The 24,735-nt window shown below is 43.6% G+C and overlaps 1 protein-coding gene across 3 annotated transcripts in view; it reads left to right on the forward strand.

Moving 5' to 3' along the window:
* Positions 1–24,735, forward strand: part of LOC136832032 (uncharacterized) — a 98,069-nt gene that overhangs the window by 55,849 nt on the left and 17,485 nt on the right. For all 3 annotated transcript variants that reach the window (XM_067092524.1, XM_067092527.1, XM_067092525.1), the window contains exon 2: positions 19,128–23,240. In XM_067092524.1, the coding sequence (XP_066948625.1) occupies positions 19,140–23,240 (4,101 nt within the window). In that variant the 5' untranslated portion in view covers positions 19,128–19,139. The remainder of the gene's footprint in view (positions 1–19,127; positions 23,241–24,735) is intronic.

Below are 24,735 nucleotides of genomic sequence, written 5' to 3' on the forward strand. Positions count from 1 at the left end.
ACATGCGATCCGCCTTATCTCATAACACGCAGAGCTACCATCCAACGTAAACATTTCTCCTAAACTCTCTGCGCCGACTCCAACATTAGTCCTCCACCCTACTTTCACACTCCACACACTTCCCGAATCCCTTGGCAATTGTACATCCTCCATTGCATACACCTCCACTCCAGAAACCATCTTCAGACTTACTTGTCCATCCTCCTCCACATACAGCTTCACGCTGGTTTCATTCCCCATTCGTATTTCTATCATTTCTTGTTCTGGGTACACCTTTACCCTGTTTTTCTTCAAAAATGCATACCCCAGCAACATATACTTCTCATTCACTCTGTCCACAACGTAAAAATCCTCCTCCTCCAGCCTTATTCCTGCAACCGCAACTGACTCAACAAACCTCACACACACCCTTACTTCCAATCCTCCAATCCCTGTCACATATCCAGCACATTCCTGCTTCTGTGTTATGCTTTCTTTTATCTTCTCATATGCCTTTCTGAAAACCACATTTCTACTACAACCAGTGTCAATCAGTGCTTTCATTAACACTCCACCACATTCTACCCTAACACACAAATAACGATCTACTTGTTCCCCAAAACAAACATTCCAACTCACAAACCCTTCTCTTACATGCAATACATCTATCCCTTCCATACCAGAGGGTTCACCACGGTAAACCCCCTTCACAGTTAGTTTCCCTGAGATTGGGATGTGGTACGGCAGACATCTTTCACATGACCCTCCATTCCACATCATTCACACTTACTCCAAGGGTTCTTACATGTTCTGGCAAAATGCCCACTCATTCCACAGCTTCCACAGCAACTTCCATTTACTCCTACTCTCCTTCTGGCAGTCTCTCACTCGATGCCCATCTTTCCACAGCCGAAAACTTCAACTCTTTCACTTGTGGGCAATCCCTCAATACATGCCCTCTCTTTCCACAGCCAAAACACTCACCATTGGCCCATCTGCAATCCGCTTTCACATAACCAGTCCTTCCACACCTGTAACACCCCTCACTACTACTCATCCCCATTCGACTTCACTTCTCATTTCCAATTGCTCTACTCACACTTCACTACTAAACCTCTCTTGGCTTCTGCTCAAGCTCCTTTTTCCATTACTTCCCACATTCACTTGCACATTCTTTCTTCCTCTCTCTATCCAGTCTTTCCTACAGTCCAGCATACATCACACTTAACTCCTCACTCACCAAAGCGTCTTTATATGTCCGTCCATTTACTACCTCAGACCCAACATACATTTCCTTTGCTTCATCCTCATTTACTCTCATGTCTTCTAGGATCTCTAAAACATCCTCCCAATCTAAGCATTTCCCTGACCACCGCTTCCGATCTTTTTCCTTCTCATTTAAAATTACCCTAATCTTCTCAGGGATAGTGGCCAAGAACTTCCACATGAGGTGTTTGTTTTCCTCAATTCCCTCCTCTCCATATTTTCTTCTGGCCAACGCTTCCAATCTGTGAGCATATAAGCCCACTTCCTCTCCAGCCTTCATCTTGGCCTCCTCAGACCTATCATCCTTCTTGTACACAACACTTCCTTTCATTCTCTTCACCTGCTTAATCACTCTAGCTTTCATGGACTCATACCCTGGTTCACCCTCACACATACTCCTATAACACATCTTCAGCTTTCCATCCAAGAACTCTCCCAGCCGCTTCATCCACACATTTTCATTCTCTCCATACTTTTGCCTACAATACTTCTCAAACTCATCGAAAAACTCATACACATCTCTTCCTTTCCCGATGTTAAACTTCTCTATGCGGGGAACCTCCCTCAGGAACATTGTTTTGGCCTCTTTCTCTTCTACCTCACTCAAACCTCCACTACTACTACTGCTACTACCACTTTCATTCCTCTTCAGTTCTTCTTTCCTCACACCTCTCCCCTTTTGTGTTCTCTTCTTGTTTCCTGTTATGTTCTCACTTTTCTCCCTCATCACTTTCACTCACCTCACTCATACTGTCCTCTACCATGGCAAGTCTTCCCATACTCTTACTTGACAACTCCTTTCCTTTCTTAGGGAATGTCTCCTTTGCACCTTTAACCTCATTGTTCTCACTTCCCTTCCCAACGTCGGGCCCACTCTTAGCCATTTCAGCCATCTTCTTCTCCATTGCCTCCATTCTTGCAACCAGTTTACTTTCCCTTACCTGGGCTTTCTCATTTATTGCCTCCACCCTTACCTGGCCTCTCATCTATCGCCTCCATTCTTGTAACCAATCTACTTCCCCTTACCTGGACTTCCTCTAACTTATCCTGCGGCTGATCATCATGCACATCAGCCTGTCCAACCTCTGCATCCAACCCTGCTCCCCTTCACCTGACCCAACACCTTCCAAACCTGTTCCCTCTGCCATCTCCAATTATGCACCCGACTCTTACTTTACTATCAAAGGGCCCCACGTTGGGCACCAAAATATTATGTAGGGGCTTTTTATAGTACACAATTGGGGCAGTATGATGGGAACAGTTTTGGAGGTTATTAAATGATGTGGCGGAATTTCAAAACACAAAAAAAAACAGTACACAACACTCACCCTGGTCCTCGGCTGCTGGAAGATGGAGTAAGGCGCCCACGGTCGCCAACACAGCACACAAAAAACACAAACCCAACAAAACAGAAAAACACACGACTCACGAACATACAGCAACAAGAACAGCACACTAACAAGGAAAACAACAACTTTGCATCAGCACAAAAACTGTCCAAACCAAACGACAGACCAGCACTAGCTCTGACTCAAGACTCAAAAAACTGCCTTCAAAACCGAAAAATCCTCACACACATATTCCACAGACAGACAGCGCCGTAAATAAACTAACGACCTCATCCCTCTTCCGACAACCAAGCACTCACTTACGACAATTACTCTCTCTCTCTCTCTCTCTCTCTCTCTCTCTCTCTCTCTCTCTCAAAACATTGGGAAATGCTAAATAAAAACAAATTTATTCATCCCTCTATATTTCTCCCCCTTTTAGCATTTCCCAACCAACACCTTTCACACCTCTTTCAAATCACCTTCACGTAACACCCACGGATGCTCACTAGCAGGTCCTCTAGATCGTGTTCATGGGCACGCAATCATTCTCTCAGAATCATTCTCTCTTCTAGCAACATTCAAACTCACATCTTCTCCTCCATTCTCTCTCAGATTCATGCTATCATCTTCACTATTACCACTCTCAATTTCATCCACAATCTCATCTATACCCTCTAACTCGTTCCCAAATACCTCCCCCAATTCTTCAACTAACCCATCCCATTCACTCATTGACCTTTCCAATTCTTGCAACGATTCATTCATGCTTTCAATCACTCAGATATTACTGCTCACGCTCTCTTACTCTTACACTTTCGCTCACCTCCAACCGTTCACTAACCCCTACACGTTCAGTCAACTCAGTTATATCAAACCCGCATATGCTATACGTTCTATCCATACCATCCCATTCATCCGTATTACACGCTTTATCACTCATTTCCACTTTGGCACTCACACCCCTATCACACAACTTACGACCATTCAGTTTACTTACGTTCTTCCCTTTCTTACGTTTTTTACCATACTCTATCAAAACAAACTGCTGATCCTCCATACACAACCCCTCACGTACATGCATCACACGCACCGCTTGCATCCGGGAGGATCCACCCATTTGAACCCCCTTCACACTCAGTTTCCCGAATTTGCTGTCACAGTCACCCTCTTTCGTCTACATACACTTGATACATGCCCTTCCATTCCACATTCGACACACTTCGCTCTCGGTTCTGAACACATTCTCGCATAATGCCCATTCTTACCACAGTTGCCACATATTAAATTCATTCGGGTACCCCTACAACCATTAGCAATATGACCCACCTGTCCGCACCTGTAGCATTTAACCCCTATCTTTCGTGACACTCACTTACCAAATGTCCCGATTGCCCACACCAAACACGCTCCTAAAGCCCACCTACACTCATTCTTTGTATGTCCTTCCTTTCCACATCTAAAACACTTCAACTCGACTTCCACTCATCGACCTTCCCCTTTGTACACTACTATCCCTAACCCGTCCAACCCGTTGTTCCCTTACAACCCCACCATTCATCCTCACTGGCACCTCCACATTACTTGTTCTTACACTCCTATCTATTACACTATCGGCCATTCTCATTGGGCCCCTCAACACTGCATCCTAAAGCTTCCAAACTCTGGCACTCTCTCATCTACCCAAGCCCTTACACTTACACTTCTGCTCTCTTTTATAACCCTGTCAAGCTCATAATCTTCTACAATTTCCAAGATTTCTCCCCAAGTCAACCTTTCATTCGTCCATCTTTTCTTCTCCTTCCGCTTCAAGTTCACAAATTCTCTAACTCCATCTGGCACTGTCCCTAACAACTTCCGTACTAACTCCTTACATTCATCTATCCCATCATCCCCAAACTTCTTCCTTGCCAACGTCTCCAACCTACAAGCATACAGTGACAAGGTTTCCCAGCTTTCATTCTTGCCTCATCAAATTCATTCTTCCTCTTATACTTAACACTCGCTTTCATACGCCTCGCTTGCTCAACTAGTCTAGCTTTCACCTTGTCATACTCAACATCTCCCACACTCATAATAACCCTATACATATCAAGCAAAACCCAGTCAAATATTCTCCTAATTCTCGTGCCCACACTCTCTTACTTTCCCATACTTATCCTGACAAAACCTTTCATACTCCCTAAAGAAATCATGCACATCCCTACTTCCATACTCATTATACCTTTCACACCAGGGTACCTCCCTCACATACATAGCCTTTCTCACTTCTTTCTCACTTTCACTCTCACTTTCACTACTTTCACTCTGTCCTTTCATACCCTCTTCCGAATACAAAGAGTCCACTTCCAAAACTTACATTCATCTTACTCATTACACTCTTCTTCCCCCTCTTTTTATCCACTCACCTCCATCCACCTCACTATCACTACTGCCTTCACCCTCTCCTTCTTTCCTGCCTTTCCCACTTCCTTACCCTTCTTACCAGTTTCCTTTCCCTTTCCCTTCTTCCCTTTTTCTTCCCCTGACTTATCCTTACCTTCCCTCTGTTCCTTCCCTTGCTTTTCATTCCCTTTTCCTTACCCTGCCTTTCATTCTCTCGTTTCTTACTTCCTATTTCCACATCACTTTCATCACTCACGCTTCCATTCACTTCTTCCTCCTTTTCTTTCTCTCTTGCCCCTTCACACGTTCCAGAGGACCTGCCTCCAACAGCCCCTTCTCCAAAAACACCCTTGAACATACCTTTCATCATTTCTTCCACACTTTTCATCATTCCCTCCAACTTTTATCCATCCTCTCTTCCATTCTCTCTTCTGACTCTTTCATCTCCCTTTCATTTCTTCTTTTGCACTCCTTAGCATTCCCCCATCTCCTCCAACTGACTCCTCAACTCCTCATTCTCACCCCTCAGCCTCCCATTCTCCTCTCTTGCCAGCCGCAACTCCTCTCTCAACCTCACCAGTTCCTCTTCCATTCCCTCCAGTCACACTACTAGCCACTAATCTCAATTGCAGCTGCACCACCAGCTGCCCCACGTTGGGCGCCAAATTTTATGTGGCGGAATTTCAAAACACAAAAAAAAACAGTACACAACACTCACCCTGGTCCTCGGCTGCTGGAAGATGGAGTAAGGCGTCCACGGTCGCCAACACAGCACACAAAAAAACACAAACCCAACCAAAACAGAAAAACACACGACTCACGAACATACAGCAACAAGAACAGCACACTAACAAGGGAAAACAACAACTTTGCATCAGCACAAAAAAACTGTCCAAACCAAACGACAGACCAGCACTAGCTCTGACTCAAGACTCAAAAAACTGCCATTAAAACCGAAAAATCCTCACACACATATTCCACAGACAGACAGCGCCGTAAATAAAATAACGACCTCATCCCTCTTCCAACAACCGAAGCACTCACTTACGACAATTACTCTCTCTCTCTCTCTCTCTCTCTCTCTCTCTCTCTCTCTCTCTCTCTCTCTCTCTCTCTCTCTCTCTCTCTCTCTCTCTCTCTCTCTCTCTCTCTCTCTCTCAAAAACGTTGGGAAATGCTAAATAAAAACAAATTTATTCATCCCTCTATAATGAAACTCTGACTTTCCTTAACCTAATTTATTTCCTTAATATTACAGTGGCCTGAAGATCTTCAAACAGAACCTTATCCTAACTTAGCCAATATCTAACTTAGCTTAAATTAATATTATAGTTCATCAGAACTTATCCTGTATTCCACCTTAATACTACAAAAACCAGCAAAATACTTCAACTGCATATGGTACCAACCAAACAGTGTCCGTTGTATACAAAAGATTAAATTGGTAGTCTGGTGCAAAAATAATGACACACATTTCTACAACAATTTGTCCTTTTCTATGAAGTCACTCTTCATTTCACAGTAACAAAAACATATTGAGCTCAGAACCACAAAAAAACCTCAATAATTCATTTAAACTCTTCAAAATTACATAAATGCACTAGTTTCATGAAAAGAAGCACATGACTACTGCAAACATAGCCCAAATTACAGTAGATGGTTCGTAATCAAATCAACTGCAATTAATTTGGAACAAGTAGATTATGTCCATCTAACGTTCCTCTATCCTGGGAAGTTCTCGGAAGTATCCTAACTTCCCAAGTCGCGTACACACTGGGTTGAAGGGGAGGAAGCCACACTACTCTGACACATTCAGCAAACTGCAAGTAAAAAAAGAAAAAAAACAGACTTATCTAGTGTACTTCCTGACATACAAAACAAAACAAAAAAAAGTAAAACAACGACAAATTAAACAATCATACACCAACAACAAATTCATACAATCATACACCAACAACACATTCATAAACAACATACACACACACACTTAATAAGGAAACAAAAAAATCAAACAAAAATAAAAACATCACAACGGACAAAACGGAACAATTAATTCATACAAACGTCTTTTATCATACAAACCCAAACTTAGCCTACCACAAGGCTACCTCGCCGCACTCGGCCTAGTCTTGCAGCTGAAAGGAGCAGATATCTCATCTTCTTTCAAGATTTCCCTACTGTTGAGAAGCTTCGAAAGGTCTTGCCCACCCAGGGACCTCAGGCCCTCTGCGTGGGATGTGACTCTTGTTCTAAGGAGCCTGACTCGTGCACCGTATGAGCCTTTATCAGAGTTGTCAGACAGGGATCTGACCCTCAAGACCGTCTTCTTGCTGGCCCTGGCATCGGTGAAGAGAGTTGGTGAACTTCACGGACTTTCCTTTGATGTTAAACACTCAAGGTGATGGGGATCAGTGACGCTCGCTTTTGTCCTGGATTTCATGGCGAAGACTCAGAATCCTTTGGTCCCTGACGCACGGTTTGAGACTTTCGTGATCCCCTCCGTAGAGGACTTTGTAGGTATTGAACCAGACAAGATGCTACTGTGTCCTGTTAGAATGCTGCGTCGCTATCTGGAGAGGACTCAATGTCTCCGGCCTGAGTGTTGACAACTCTTCATTAGTACTGGCTCGACCAAGAAAGAGTTGTCCAAGAACATGATCTCTTTCTAGCTTCGTGAGACGGTAAGGAGAGCGTATTCTGCTGCTGGAGAAGACGACACTGATATGCTTTGTCCAAGAGCTCACAAAGTCCACAGCATTGGTCCGTCCCTCGCATTCCAGAAGAACATGTCGGTTCTTCAGGTGTTGAAGGCAGGTGTGTGGTCCCAACATGCCACCTTCACTTCTTTCTACCTTCGGGATGCTGCTCACAAGTTCTTGTACACTTTTTCTTTGGGTCTTTTGGTGGCTGCTCAACAAGTTGTGTAGCTTACCTGGCTCCTCTAACAGGACAGGTTGCGTCTCGCCTAAGCTGTACGGTTGTGATTGGGAGAATGAATGTGGAGTGACTGGCCTCGCTTCCTTCTCTCCATTGCGGCTCTCTTCCCACGGGCAGGGATCGGACGTGCTGTTACATGCTGGATCTGGCAGCGATGCAGGTAAGCACTCAACGGGAGCTTCTGTTCTATTTCTCTTTGGGTTTATAGAAGCAACCCCACTCCTTCCCCTTACAAGGGCGGGAAGGAGACCATGACAATAAGACAAAGCCAATGCTTGTGATTGCCTTAATGTCACCAACTCCAAGTTCTTCCTAGCCTACTTTGCATAAACTGATGATTCCTCTTTCATGCAAAGGGACCAGAAGTCTGACAATTGATCTCGCATTTCTTACAACCCAATCATTTTGTTAGAGGCAGTTTTCCCTTCCTCGCTGTATTGACCAGGAAGGGAAGACAAGGTGTGGTGAACTCCAGTCAGTTCATAGAGACTCACTCAGATTCCTCCCTCCAACCTGAGTCTTCCTAATGTAAAGGACCGACGGTTTGTATATCATGTCGGAACAAATCACAATTTTTGAAAGTAAATTTTATTTTTCCTAGCTATACAAACCCGAGGTCCTTTACATTACATTTCATGCCCACCTCATGCCACCCCTCAATCTGAAACCTGGGCCGAAAGGCAAATTGGAATGTTTACATCCGGGCAGGCGGTACTCCCGTCTCCTGGACGGTGGTTAACTGCCTAACCACCTTGTTCGAAAGTTCAATGGCCATTTCCCGCTGTGCTGAAAGTAGTTCTTAACATAAAGGACCTCAGGTTTGTATAGTTAGGAAAAATACAATTTACTTTAAAAAATTGTGATTTCAACATGGTATTCGAAAGTACTTTACGATTACTAGTCTTTAGTTTCCATTTCCATTTTGTCATAATGTTACAAATCATTTTTGCGACGTTTGCGTATAATGTATGGAGTACATTATTATCACATTTACTGTGGCTTTTTTTGCGCTTATTCCAAGATGGTTATTAACTCCTAGTTTTTGCTTGTTAAATGTTATAAGCTTTTATCCTTTTCTCTTATAATTCATCAAAACTATCAATGAACCTTCTCACTGCCTCTTTCCTGTTACTTGAACATATGCAAACTGAATCTTCTTTTTAACCTTTTGACCCACTCGGTACTTGCAATGAATTCTTTATGATATTCATCACTTGCACATTCCGTAAGGGTCTGAAACATACTTCTGTTTTACACACATCGCTGGGACTGCTATTCATAACTCTGCTTGCTGCATGTTTTGTAAATGTTTACATTTTTTTAATTTTTTTAATTTTTTTTTTTTTTTTTTTTTTGCTGCTGTCATAAACTCAGACTGTCGCAAGTTGCACCTGTCGTAAAATGATGTTTCTCTGTACATAGTATATATTTGGCCCCTGGTCCACTGCTGTTGAGTATTTTTTAGTTCCAGAAAATGAAGATCCTGATAATCAAGTGATTACTGTAACTCAGAAATCATAACTTTCAGGTAACCTGGCTTCACTGGCTAGGTTAGGTTTCTGTATATCCCTAGGTTATTTCTATTTTCCACATCATGTTCGTCCTCTCCTTAAACCCAGGTTTCCCACTGAGATCCAGGGCACAGCTAAGTGACTACCTTACCCTCGGATTTTTGTTGTCAAGGTGGTCAGTTCTTCAAGTTTTAAATGATTTTATTTTATTATATATGTACAGCATAGTAACTAGAAAGTGTTCAAGTGCTTTTTCAAAAATATTCGGATATTGAAAGACATTTTAATGTAGGCCGAGTAAAATGATAAAAAATTATGGCCTGGTGAGAGTTTATAATATCATGATTTGCACATCAATAAAATTTTGACTGCTTTTGGAGGTGTGTACTATGCAAATTTGGTTGCAGTTCAGCCTCTTGCTAGATTGTGTGCCTTGGCTTGTTAATGAATATTAAGCTTTGTCAACATTCATGTTAGTTGATCTGAGTTTGGAGTTTTGTTGTATATTATAACCTTAGTCATTAATTAGTGTTTGATTGTTTTGATAATTTGTATAGCTTTCTTCCTATCATTTATTTTAGTATAGGCAGCGTTTCTTAAAAATGAAACACTGTATTTAAATTTGTATGTACAGCCATGCTCAAAAGTGATACTATATGACTACAAAGGATTTCATTCAAAATTCATTAACTGGCAACCTAGTATTCTGGATATTTATCTTTTATTTGAATGCAAAAATACATTTATTTATTAAAATAAGCCCATAGCATGTGTCAAGAGAGTGGAGTCAATCATATATATCAAAACTGTGAGAAAATATGTGTAGCCACATTTTAGAAAAACAGTAACAAAACATTTCCAAAACTTTCATTCACCCAGCGTTGATGCATTCAAAAAACAGTCTTTATCAAATCGAGGTTCAAATGTTAAAATAACAATGAAAAAAAATTTCATAACATAGATATTGCTTGCATTATAACCATAAATTTTTAAATGGTCTTATTTGGTTATTTCTGAGTCCAGTCCCGTGTCAGCCGGTGAAATTCCATTACAGCACGAATTTCTAGGTATAACAATGCTAGATATACCAGAGAAAAAGAGCTTTCAGGAAAGCTGGGGTTACTACCCCCAGTCGACCGTCTTTAGAAGACGTCGGTATAATGAAGGGTGAGTGAAATACCACTACCACGGAAATATACTCGAAAGATCTCTCCTTATCAAAACCCCCGTAAAAGAGCGGTGAGCCGTTACAGCTCCCACACTCTACACCCGCCAGGACGGCGACACCAGCGCCACCTGCTTCATTCCATTTTCTAGCACGTGATTCGTTCGCTTCTTTTGTGTGCTCGTCCCTATTTTGGATTTATTTTTCTTCATCTCGATGGCTTCGAGCACCTTTTTCCATCTCTAAGTTAAGTACCATCTTCTTGTGGGGCTTTTGATCTTTTGTTGGCTGTTTTGGTCTCGTATTTTCATAAATATTGAGATCTTATTATGACGCCACGGCGTCCCCTATCAGCCATGGCGAGCGCGAGGCGACTCCTTCTGTTCTTTCGGTCGGAGTTTTCTCCCAGTCGCTATATATTTATTTAGATTTTTGCCCTTGACTTCCTTCCTGGTGGTTCCGTGCGATGGCTCTCCCTCCACTTTATTTTTTTGTTTTGCATAAGGAGTTGCCCCATCCTGTACCCCCACCAGGTCGGGTTCCTTTTCATTTAGTCTCATAGGCTATTATGTTATTATTGAAGATGGTGCTCTTAAATTGGGTTAATGTTTTTAGTTTTATTTGTTTTTGGTTGTGTAGTTTGCCTCTGATGAGCCCTATAAATGTTTTGAATTACTCTCGTGGTAGGCTACACTTCCTGTGAACATAATTTTATTTTCTGTGATGGTCATAGTGTAGGCTCCATCCCTTGCCCTGGGTGTGGAGATCAGGTTGAGGGAGTTTTGTTGCTGTTCCTCAGGGTCCGTTTGTGGGTCAGAGTGAGCCCCTTAGTCCTCTTCCCCCAATTTCGGAGGAATCGAGTTCTTTGGACGTGTTCCTCTAGGCTAGTCGCCTTCTTATCCCCTGATCGTTCCCTGCTGGCTCTCGGCACAAAATTTTTCTCCTGTTGGTTACTCCTCTCCCTTTTCACCCCTCTCTCCTCTCTAACCTATACTAGGTTTGGATTTATTAGGCTACGCCTAGGAGATGTTGGGCTTTGGGCTGTGTAGCTCCCTGGAGTAGGCTTCCTTCCAAGTTCCTTGGGAAGGAAGGTTGCAGTTGAGCGGGTATCATGTTCTCCTTGTCTCCTCTCCCCTTCTGGTAGCCTACTCTCTCTCCACTACCCCCTCAGCCTTGCGACTCGTGCGGGTGACGCTAGATGGCGTTTTCTCCGAGTCAGGGACTTCTCCTATTGGTTGAGAGATTCGCTCCTCCCATGTCGTCCCCAGCTTCGCTGTGGTGGGGTGGGTGGTTCGTTTGCTTTCGAGCGTGTTCGGATCCTGTCTCGCCTCTCGTCTCCCCATCGGGCTCACGAAGTTTGGGTTTAGGTGTGGCCCCGCCGTATATTATGGACATTGTTCCTTTACCCATTAAGCTTCTCCGGCGGGGAGATAGGTGTGAAATGGTTCCATGTAATGCTAGTATTCGGACCCCGGAGGGTTACCATCATTATTAATTTTGTTTATTGTTATTATTATTATAATTTATTGTTATTATTATTATTATTTTGTTTTACCATTTACGTGATTCGATCCCACACCTGGGGCTCCGCCGTTATTTTCTGGCAGCCCTTATGGTTGGTTCCTGGTTTCGTTCCTTCATTCCCGGAGCCCTCCGGGTATGAATCCTTAAACTTCCGCTCGTTGCATTTAAAGCTTATTGGCCCAGTTTTTATTTGGTAGTTCTTCTACACCGGAGTATTCCGGTTGTAGTTGAGTTTCCGGCCTTGCCGGCTTTATTTTGCTTAGAGTGTGAGGTTTCATGTACTGTTACTTTTACAGACTGTGCGTTGTGAGGAGCCGGTGTACCGCCTCCCTTCAACAACCCTACGGGCACGTGGTGTGTCGGACCCACGCAGGTTGTGCGGTCCGGCTAGACGACCTGGTTGTTTGGCACCCGATGGCTGTGAGGTTTGCTTCGCTCTTTCCTCAACCATCCAAGACGGTCGGTAAGTGAAAGTCTTCTTTCCTCCGGTCCATGCTCCTCATACGTTACGTTGATTATATCTTCCGGACGGTCTTTGCATTCGGACTAACCACAGGTTTCCTTGCAGGCGGATGAAAATTCCAAGAAGTCTGCCTTGGAATCCCTCCGGGCCTGGGTGGCTGGGTTCGGCAGAAATGTTCCGTCGGGGAAGCCCTACGTCCTCGACGCCAGGTTGAGGGATCTGCTTTACCCCGGCGCACGGGTGGCCGCAGCAGTTCGGAAGAACTTGCCACCCCTATTATCCAGCAGATCCTCGATGCGACCCAGCCACCTCAAGTGGACATTTTGTACGCCGAGTCTCGGAGGATGTTGCCGCACTAAATCTCGACTTGGAACCTATGAATACGGAGCAGGACCAGGTGGTAAGTGGAGAGGTAAGTGAGGAGGTTGGGGCGGGCCCCTCTTTGTTTAACTCCCTGATTCATCTATGTCATCTTTTTCAGGTTTTGTGAAGTCTTCTTCTTTGGGTGATAGAGCTCCGTCTGCTATCCCCAAGTTGAAGTTGAAGACTTCATGGAAGGCGAAGGGCTTTAAGTCCTCGTCTTCTAAGAAGGCATTGCCCTTCCCCGTCAAGGCTAAGGTCCCAGGACCGGTAGCCTCCCGGGAGTAAGTCTAGCTCCTCCAGCAAGGGCGCGAGTAAGAGGGCTGCAAAACCAAGCCCTCCTCCCCAGCCTCTTTTTGACGCACAGGCCCTGGCCACTGAACTGTACAAACAGTTCACGCAGGATCTAGACTCGAGGTTTGAGAAGATCTCCGAAAAGTTTGCCACTTATGACAGTGTACTGGAAGGTTTGGCTCGCCAACCTAAAGCCGAACCGCAGTACTCTATCCCCGACACTGCGGACCTCCCGCCGTTTGATGTCGGAAACCCTTGGCGGTTCGCACTCCGGGCCATCCAACATGATGGCAAACTCACCTTAGACGGTCTGGGCACGAGACGGTTGGAGGAGTTGGAGTTCTTCCCCCCCGATCTCTTGCCCCCTTATCCTGGCTTCGTGAGGCTTACCGAAGAAGCCTGGATTCGATCAGACAAGGTTCCTAGGGAAACTGTCATCATCCCTAGAGACCAAGCCCAGTCGGCTCTCCTACGCACTCTGACGGAGTGGCAGGCAGTGAACACAAAATTGACCCCTTTCAAGGGCAATTTCACGATGTTCACCCTAGGTGAAGATCTTCCCACTCCTTGTATGGATAAAATTGCTCTGGCCACGACCGAGCATGCCTCGATGGGAACCCTTTCCTCAATTGAGGGAAACAGACCCTACTTCCTGGTATTCCCAGGAAGTAACGAGTTCTGGGGTGGACGCCCGTCCACTTTCACTGTAGGCAAGCTGGACCCTCTTTGCGCTTCCACGCAGTTTAGTGAGCAACTCCCTAAGCTGCCGGAATCTTTGTTAAAGGCGGAGTTTGAGACCCGGACTAAGTTAGCCCGGTCCTTGAGCTCCGGCTGTCTTACCGAGGCTACTGCCGTCTCCGGCTCGGACGAGCCCTTTTTCCAGGTCCTGGCTAAGTCTTTCCTGGCGACCTTCCAGTTAGACTTGCATGAGTTTGTTATGGCTAGGCTGGAATGTAGAAAGTTTATTTTTGCTGACGCTACAATCCGCCACGAGCCTAACAAGCTCATTAAAAGTTCAATCTGGGGACCTAACCTCTTCCCTGAAGGAGAGGTTACATCCGTCATGTCCGAAGCTACACGGGCCAATCAGAGTCTTCGCGCTCGGTGGGGAATTCCCACTTATAAGCGCAAGACCCCAGAATCAGCCGGCCCCCAGACGAGAGGAGGAAAAAGGTTCAGGAGGCATAAGAGGCCTCATCAGGCGATGGTTCAAGCCGTCCCGGTCTCGGCAGTGGCCCAGCCATCTACCTCTAAGTCCCAACCCCAGCAGTATGTTTTGGTTCAACCAGCGGCGCCCTCCTATGTATCCTCACCAGCATACAACCCTACATATGAAGGTCGTGGATTTTTCACGGCCTCAACAGGGTGGCAAGGGAGGAAGGGGCAAGGCCCCTACAGAGGAAAATCCAACACCACCCCAAGGGGAGAGGTCGTGGTAGAGGGAACAAACCCGCTCCCTCCCACTGAGAAAACGCAGGTAGGCGGTCGCCTGTATTGGTTCAGGGACCAGTGGACCTTCAGCCCGTGGGCACACAGCATTGTGTCCAAGGGACTGGGGTGGAGCTGGATCAAGAATCCTCCCCCTCCAAACAGATTTTACCAGCCACCCACATCAATCCTACAGGATTATGTAAAAGGATTGCTCAACAAACGAGCAATAAAGAAAGCAAGGCACCTAAAATTTCAAGGCAGGCTATTCACTGTTCCCAAAAAAGGCTCCGATCAGCTAAGAGTGATCCTGGATCTGTCGCGTCTAAATCTCTACATAAAATGCGACAAGTTTCGCATGCTTACGGTAGCTCAGGTCCGGACTCTACTTCCGCGTGGAGCCGTCACCACCTCTATCGATCTTTCAGACGCTTATTATCACGTCCCAGTTGCGCGGAACTTCTCTCAGTTCCTCGGTTTCAGACTCGGGAACCAAGCCTACTCCTTCAGGGTCATGCCCGCCGGTCTGAACATTGCACCCAGGATATTCACCAAGCTGGCGGATACGGGTAGTACAGCAGCTCGGTCCCAAGGAATCTCCTAGCAGCGTTTGGACGACTGGATAATCTGGGTTCCAACTGTGCCGGAGTGTCAGAAAGCCACGTCCATAGTCACCAATTTCCTAGAGTCATTGGGTTTTCAGCTGAACAGGAGAAGTCCCGCCTGACTCGAGTCTCGGTTTCAGTGGCTGGGTCTTCAGTGGGACCTGTCCTCCACACGTTGTCTCTCCCTCCTTCCAAGAGGAAAGAGATAGCGTCTCTCACCAAGAGGTTTCTCAAAATCAGTCAGCATCCCGCCGGTCCCAGGAAAGGGTCCTCGGGTCTCTCCAGTTTGCTTCAGTAACAGACCTGCTCTTGAAAGCCAAGTTAAAGGACATAAACAGGGTGTGGCGGAGCCGAGCAAACACCAAGCTCAGGGACAGGGTCTCCTCTATCCTCGGATCTTAAAGACAAGGCTTGGCCTTGGACCACAGTCAAGGGCCTGTCCAAAACAGTCCCACTTCAGTTTCCCCCTCCGGCACTAGTTATCCACACAGACGCTTCTCTAAGCGGCTGGGGGATATTCACCAAAACAAAAAGTACAGGAACGTGGTCCACAATGTTTCAGCAGTTCCATATAAACACCCTGGAAGCCATGGCGGTCTTTCTGACGCTGAAGAAAATCCGCCCTCCCAATCGGATTCATATCAGGTTGGTGCTAGACAGTGGTGGTTCATTGCATCAACAGGGGCGGCTCCAAATCAGGTCGGGTAAACCAAGTAATGGTAGCTATCTTCTCCCTGGCGAACAAGCACGGTTGGCACCTGTCAGCCACCCACCTGGCAGGCGTCCGGAACGTGGTGGCGGATTCTCTGTCCAGGACTACTCCGTTGGAGACGGAGTGGTCCCTGGACGCGGAATCTTTTCAGTGGGTTTGCCGCCAGGTTCCGGGACTCCAAGTGGATCTGTTCGCAACAGAGAGCAACTTCAAGCTCCCCTGTTACGTAGCCCCCAACCTGGACCCTCAGGCGTTCGCCACAGACGCAATGACAGTAGATTGGAACAGTTGGGAGAGAATTTATCTGTTCCCTCCAATAAATTTGCTGCTGAAAGTTTTACACAAACTGAGGACATTCGAAGGTCAACCAGCTCTGGTAGCCCCCTATTGGCCGAAGAGCAATTGGTTCCCTCTCCTTCAGGAACTGGGCTTGCGAGTCTTGGATTCCCAAGCCCATTCTGACCCAGACAGTACAAACCAAGACTGTGTCAGCTTCCTCAAGGATTCAAGATGCCCTAGCTTTATGGACTTTATAAAGTTCGCAGCTCAAAAGGAGCAAACATTGACCCTGTCAACACTCTGTTTTTAGAATCCGATAAAAGAGATTCTACTATTAGGCAATATGACTCAGCAGTCAAGAAGTTAGCCTCCTTCCTGAAAGCTTCTGAAGCCAAAATTATGACGACTAATTTAGGAGTTTCCTTCTTTAGGTCACTGTTTGAGAAAGGCCTGGCTCCGGCCACTATTACCACAGTCAAGTCGGCATTGAAGAAAGTATTTCTTTACGGCTTTAAAATTGACCTTACAGATTCTTATTTTTCATCCATCCCCAGAGCATGTGCTCGTCTGAGGCCAGTTTCACGTCCACATTCGGTTACTTGGTTTCTCAACGACGTCCTTAAATTAGCGTCAGAGTTGGATAACTTAAATTGCTCTTATCAAGATCTGTTAAGAAAAACTTTATTTTTACTTAGTTTGGCTTCAGGTGCTAGAATTTCAGAGCTGTCAGCTCTCACTAGAGGTGGTAATTTTGTTAACTTCCTCCCATCCGGAGAAGTCCTCCTCTCCCCTGACCCTGGTTTTTTAGCTAAAAACGAAGACCCACAGGACAGGTGGTCTCCCTGGAAGGTGGTGCCCCTTCCTCAAGATCAATCTTTATGTCCAGTCCATACACTTAAATCTTATCTCTCAAGAACTCCACAGAGTAAGTCGGGTCCTCTTTTTATCAGGGAGAAAGGTGGTACTCTTTCCCTTAATGGTATAAGACAACAGATTCTGTATTTCATTAAACAAGCCAACCCAGACTCAGTTCCTAAAGTTCATGATATTCGAGCAGTGGCTACTTCTACTAATTATTTTCATAATATGGACTTTTCAGAGTTGTCAAAATATACGGGTTGGAAATCACCTCTAGTGTTTAAACGCCACTATTTAAAATCACTCGAAGCCCTGAAATATTCTACTGTAGCAGTGGGAAGTGTCATCTCCCCACATTAAATAATTATATACTTTCCTTTTCCCCCCCGCCCGCCTACCTCATTTGCTTTTCTGCTTGTTTTCCTGGTAGTTTATGCCTCACTGCCTAGCTCTTCATGTTGATATGTTTGTGTTTTATGATGGAAAACTGTAACCTGATTAGCCATAATTGTTTCGTTTGCGGGGTACTGGACAGTTTTTGTTGGCTCCACGTACCCCGGATATTTGCGTGTGTTATTTTCATTAGTCTTGCCTCTTACATGTTTAAGCCTAAGTTTACATATATAGTTTTTAAAAGTGTATTTTTGTTCTGTGCACATTTCATGTTTCACTACTTGTGAGTAATTTTAAGATTTTTGAGGTTTTCTACCCAGTCAGGAGACCTCCAGTGTTTGGTAGTGTTAAGTTTATTGGTGTGCCTTAAAGTTAAGTTGCTTTACTTTTAAGTATTCTTGCTTCATGGAAGAGATTCTTTAATTAAATTATTTTCGTTACAATTTTGCCTTTTCTTCAGGTTACCCCCTCTTGTTTTCCAGTAGTAGCAGTCTTGGCATGATTCTCTATCACTATTTCACCGGCTGACACGGGACTGGACTCAGAAAAGGGATTTTGACAGAGGAAAAATCTATTTCTGAGGAAGGTCCTGTGTCACCCGTGACCCTCCCTGTCTAGTCTAGTACTCCCTCCCCTTCTTGCACATGCCAAGTCTGGGGTTAGTGCTAGCATGGAATGAAGCAGGTGGCGCTGGTGTCGCCGTCCTGGCGGGTGTAGAGTGTGGGAGCTGTAACGGCTCACCGCTCTTTTACGGGGGTTTTGATAAGGAGAGATCTTTCGAGTATATTTCCGTGGTAGTGGTATTTCACTCACCCTTCATTATACCGACGTCTTCTAAAGACGGTCGACTGGGGGTAGTAACCCCAGCTTTCCTGAAAGCTCTTTTTCTCTGGTATATCTAGCATTGTTATACCTAGAAATTCGTGCTGTAATGGAATTTCACCGGGTGACACGGGACCTTCCTCAGAAATAGATTTTTCCTCTGTCAAAATCCCTTTTTTATGCCTCAGTGCTGAGAAGATAAATAGATTACATTTTACAAAAGTATTAATGTAGCTAAGATGCATCCACTAATATCAAAGGACGGGCGGGCCTGCGTGTTTAAATGGCAGCAACATGAACCAGATGGAACATACAGTAGGTCTACAGTGTGTAGAGCAATGAAATGATCTTCAAAATATTAATTTTATATTTCATATAAGAATATAGAGATTTTCTTGAAAAATAAAGTTATTTGTGTTAGGCAATGTAAACAAAACAAAAAAAATACATTCATGTCACATAGATTGCAAATTGTACCAACACATAAGAGATCATATTTATACCCATTTGGCAAAAAATGCTAGCTGTGAGTTTGCAAATTTATTAGCATATATAACATGGGAAACACTACTTGGCAGCAGTTACGTTGAGTCAGATTTCGAACGATGCGAAAAGAATCATGTTGTGCCTCAATTGAGCAAGGCTGTACATAGTCCCTGTATGTGTGTGTTTCATTTACGACAAGTTTATCTACTGGTACATAAATATAGTGAGTGGAGTAAGGATGTAATGGAGTACCATTATAATTGCAACCAATGCGATCTGTATAATTGCCATCATTAGGTGGTATTGTTTATTGATATTCAATTATTTTTTCAGGTTTCGTGAATTATGCTTCAAAGATTGTTCAGACGAGCAGACAAGAAGGCAAATAATCAGGACACGGGAAACACAACTTCTCGAAATTTCACTCTAGAAGTATCAGGAATGTCCATGAATGTAGAAAATGCAATGACGGACAAGCTGGAAGATGTGTCTGTTGCACAGACACCTGTTGAGCATATTGCAGAATCTGTGTCTATATTTGACGATAAAAACAAATTGGTACAGTTTGGGCTTGACTTAATGAACCAGGAATGTCAAGTCTCAGAATGTGTTGATGACATCGAGATGAAAGTCAGTGATCAGGATGTACCTGTTGTTGCTAGGCATTCTGCATCCAGTGACACATTAGAATTCTCTGTGAAAGTGATTGATCAAAATGATGAAAATACTGAATTGTGTGACTTTTCATCAACTAGCTCTATGTCTAAAAGTTCCGATGGTAACATTTCGATGCCTTTGCCCACAATAGAAAATGGCCCATTGCCTAAAGATTGTGATTCGCTTCTTTGTGATTTACAGAGATCGCTGGATGGTAATGAGGAGTGTAAAATGCCTCAGTACACAGAAGTCAAAACTTATGCCAGTGAAATTACTCGAACAGTACAGAGCAACTGTGGTAGCCAGAATAGTAATGCCATGCATGAAAGTTCAAGTGAAGATGACAGTGACGTAGCAGACAGCAAAACAAGTGAAAGTACAGATGAAGGGACTTGTGGTCCAGAAATGTCTCTGGCAAGTGGAGCAGGGTTTACAATGCATAAATATAAATCAGAAAGTGGTTTACATGCTTTTGTTGACAGTACAGATAGCCAAGATATGTCAGGGAAGCATGCACTTTCTCATAGCTTTCATTCTGTGTCTATGTCTAGCAAAGATTTAAGTGGTAATGAAAAAACTAGTGGCTTTGGAATAAAAGTTAATGAAAGGGTACATTCAGTTATTAGGGATAGTGAGGCTGAAGTCTTTTGCGGCAGAAATAAGGAAAATATAGAGCAAAAATTAACAGGGAAACCAAAGAGTGAAGGTCTTGTGAATGGTGGCGATGTTGATAGAGAATGTTTGAGAAGTGTTTCCACACCTACCATGCCCAAAGAAAGTGTTGTTGGAAATGGAAATGAAGTAAAAAGTGCTTGGTCAGATGACGTTTTCCCAAGTCACAAAAAGAACAGTGACAAGGAGGTTAACACCTCTAATGAGAAAAACGCAGAGTCTTTGGAATGGAAAGTAAAAGATGTTGAGGAGGTTTCCAATTTAGTTCTGGAGCCGTGTTTAGAAAAGGTGCATAGCTCTGAATTCGCACAAGCATTTGATGGGGGAGCTAGTATTGGTACACTTAATTGTGCATCAGAAATTCCATCAAAAGACATTTGCAACGTGTTTAATGAAAAAATACAGAGTCACAGTGAGAGTAGAGGTAACATTAGGTCTGGTGTGGAAAGTGTTAAACCAAGTGTGAAGAGAAGGTCACGAGGTCAAAGGAAGAAGTGTTTATCTGAATCAGCAAGCTTGTTAGCAATGTCAGTAGATAGTGATGAGGAACCTGAATACAGCTTGAAACCCAAAAGAGAGCTATTTACAATTTACTCTGCTTGTCGTAATTGTGCTTGCTGCACCTATTCTTGCTTGTACAATTATTCTGGACTGCTTTGTACCATATTTGGTAAGCAATACATATTCACTGAAATACAAGGTGTTCCTATGTTAATTTGCATGTGTGAGGAGAGTTTTGAGGCCAGTATTAACAACTGCTGCAAAATACTGTGGCGAGAGCAGACTCCTCTTGTAATGTCACATATTGAAGATGGTGTGGAGGTGATGTTTGATGCCATGCTGGTGCCGGAATTGAACAGATTTGTTGCTTTGGTTGTCTGGCACACTTGTAAGCCAAGTATTGCCACTTTGCCAAAGGAAGAATATCTTATGTTTTTGGAAGAGGTTACTGGATTTCAAGTGCAGTTGGTCAGCTTAAATGCCAAGAAGACTGGAGTTGAGACCGGTGTTGTGAAGGCCACCATAGATGGTCAGGAAGAAACTGTCCTTTTTTCAGCTGAAGTGGTGTTTCTCAATGGTGCAAAAGTGTCAAATCATGTTGATCTGCTTAGTTTTTTCCAGTATTCATCAACCAAAATATATGTAACAGTGAACAAATTCGTTCTCATTGGATCTAGTGATAAATATGTTTATATACCAACTTGTATTTGGAGAGGTGTAAAGCCAAGTAATTTATTACTGAATCCTCCTGTTAATCAATCAAAACTTTATAACCCTCATGTTAGTGGGACCTTGCCCCAGGAACTAGAGCATCATTCCACACTGCATTGTGATGTTCCTTGTAAACTGTTCTTGTCTGAGGGTGCAGGAGATTTTACATCATCAGAGAGAAGTTTTAATTTGAAATTTATTCTAGATAACAAAGCACGGTTACTAGAATGCACTTTGGATAGATTATACTGTAAAAATAGACATGTTGCACTTATTGGCTCATGTCTGCCTTTTTCAACTATTGTGAAAGCTCATATTCTACAGCATCGTTTTGAGGAGAACATGGAAAAATTTGAAGTCATCATGATTCAAGTTCCTGAAGAGGTCACTGGGACTACTTTGTCCGACTCTTTGTCATCATTAAATATTGTCCAGAAGTTAGGAGTTGCAGATAAGGGAAGGAGTGGGACTCCAGACAACATTGTTAAGGATCAGAGTCTTGTAAGTTCCCTCAAGTCATCATCTGCATCACCCTCATATATTAACCATAATACTGTGTGCTCTAATCTTACACTTACTGAAAGACATACAGCTTCACAAGAAGTCCACCCTTCTAGCAATCATGCATGTGATGTACTTACTTCTAAGTCTCAGTGTCATGATCCATCCACTTTGGATACAGGTACTCCTTCAACCTTCCGCTTCAACTTTTCCCCAAATTTACCTCTGTTTTCTTCACATGATAGCATGCCTGAGATTGCTTCAGTCAAGGAAGACAACACTTCAAGTATGCAGTTGTGTAAAAGTAATGGAGCTGTCTTGGGTAACTTTTCTTCATCCAAGGTGGGATGCACAATTAAGTCACCCCAAAGTAAAGGTGATAGCTTGCTTGCTATTGTTAGTGATAATTCCAACAATTTCTCTAAATCTTCTGGGCCTGGTTCAGCATCTGCTAAGTTATGTGAATCATCTTTGTCTCAAACTCAGCTGGCAACTTTTCCAGGTACTCCATTGTCCAAAAGTAATGAAAATTCATTTCATCTGCCTCTTGAGATTGATATTCCTCACAGTTCACCAGCAGAACATTCAAATTGTTCCTCAGCTTCTCTACAGTACTTTTCTCCTGTTTTGGGCAGTCCAATGTCTTCTAGTAGTTCATATACTTCATTGAGCCAAATATCAAGTACTAAAGTGACTAATAAGAAAATTTGCTTACCTTACTTACCTCCAGGGAAATGGTCATTTGGGGTGCCAGTGCCAGTGAGTGTTAGCAGCAAAGCAGGTTCTGGTTCTTCAGAAAGTAAGCTAGATGTTAACACAAAAACCTCAGCTTCTTACAGTGAAGTGGTTCAAAAACCCTCAAAATCAGAACATCCATCTAATGTCAGTATGGCAAATCATTGTCAGAATCCCCCACAAAATGTGAACACTGCCAAGGGTAAAAGTGGTGAAGGATCATCGGGAAAGGGCATTATCTACAAGGCATTGTGTACAGTAAAAAAGATAGCTGCTAAGACTGGTATTCTCATGGTGAGAGGAAACATACTTGGCATGAGTTATCCTAAGGCATATTTTCACTGCCAAGTTTTATATGCAAATGGTGCTTCCTTGACGGGGGATGATGTTCGTGTATTCAAGCCACGCATTGAGCCGTTAATGAATAAGGAATGGACATGTTTGTTACAACAGTGCAAGCCCATGAACACAAGTGGAGTTAATGTTAAATTGTCAGCCAGGTTGGTGTGGATAGGAGCAGTGCCACAGGAGAAATTTAGAGAACTCCAGAAAGGTTACAAAATTACAAGTGTTGTGCCTCTAAAGCAATTAAAGCCAAATGTCGAGACAACTTCAAGTGTAGCGCAAGGTGGGCCAACAAAAATCGTACCGGCGGTACCCAGTCCTAAGGTAAATTCCATGTTGGTTTTTGGTAGAAGAAAGAATTAAAATATGTTTTTCCCTCCTGTTGTTGTTCCTATGAGGATACAAACCTTTGTCTTTTACATGGACGCACCATTGTCAACAGCTGGTTTGTTATTTGAAATGTTATTAGAGTGGTCAGTTGTTTGTTTGTATTATTTGCTCTAAACTATACAGGCCAGGCACCTGGACCTAGTAAGCTGCATGTTAAAAATAAAGATACCAGTTGTAGATTACTGTTCACTCACATATTCATTCATATTTGTAAATGAACGAACACTGATCTTTCTGATCTTGCGATTGGTACAGCCACTTATGACAGGTATTCACACCAGTGAGGAGAGACAAATAATGGAAAATTAGTCAAAAATAAGGTTAACCTTCACCAAATTATAAAAAATAAAAGATGCAAAGGATTGTAATTCACATTAGTTGAAAAAATCCAACCACACTGAGAATTATGGCCGCTCAGGAGCTAGATGTGTATTCAGATTTGTGGGGGATGCTGCTACTGCAGATTAGGATAGATGAAAAGCAAAGGGCTTGTATTGTAACCATTGTTTAGCTTCCTAGTTGTGGGCCTTACCTAGCTCATGATATTATCGCTGTGAGTCAAGCTGCTGTTCATTTTTGAGCCAAGAATAACGGTTGCATACAAGGAAAATGTCAATTTTGTGTAAGGGAAGCCCCAAAATATCATTTGCCCAAAATCCTCTCTGTGTATTAAATGCTTTTCTAACTGCCTTTACCTTTAACATTTCATATTTTATCACTTGTGGTACTCAAAATAGTTATTTTACTCTGTTCTTAATTATCATTGGTACATTCAAATACGGAGTGCACAGAATATTTTTGGCATTGGTGATTAATCATGTTAATAGTTTGTGCCTATTGGTGAAACCAGAATTTCACAATTTAGGGGTGTTGAACTCATCATGTATTTAAATAAAATTGTGAAGATTTTGAAAAGGTGCTACACAGAATGTTGTTCCGACACAATATACAAACCCTCGGTCCTTTACATTAGGATTACTTTCAGGCGTAGGCTGGAAACGGCTGTTAAACTCTTGAGCAAGGTGGTTAGGCAGTAACTACCTCCAGGTAGGCGGGGATACCCGCCTGCCCGGATGTAAACATTCCAGTTTGCTTTCGGCCGTCATGCGTTGCTGACGTGTTTTTGTTCTCTCTGCCTGACTGTCGTTAAGCTCTTAATATCCCGGTGGGATCTTTCTGTTTTTTTGTTTATATATACGTGTGTTTGATATTTGTTAATACAAACCCACGATTTGTGATAACCTTGCGTAAGCCGTCGGGCGAAGACCGGGGGGAGGGGGAGCGATTGAGCGACCTCGTCTAGAGTACCTCCTCCCGCTGCGTAGGGCTGTTCCCCTTGTAGTGGGAGGAGCCTCCCTCTACTAATCATCTTTGTTTTCCTTTCAGGTTGACAGTGAGCATCGCAGACACAGCAGTAGTTGGCTGGATA

Source organism: Macrobrachium rosenbergii, chromosome 49, assembly GCF_040412425.1.
Source record: "Macrobrachium rosenbergii isolate ZJJX-2024 chromosome 49, ASM4041242v1, whole genome shotgun sequence".
Taxonomy (NCBI): Eukaryota; Metazoa; Arthropoda; class Malacostraca; order Decapoda; family Palaemonidae; genus Macrobrachium; species Macrobrachium rosenbergii.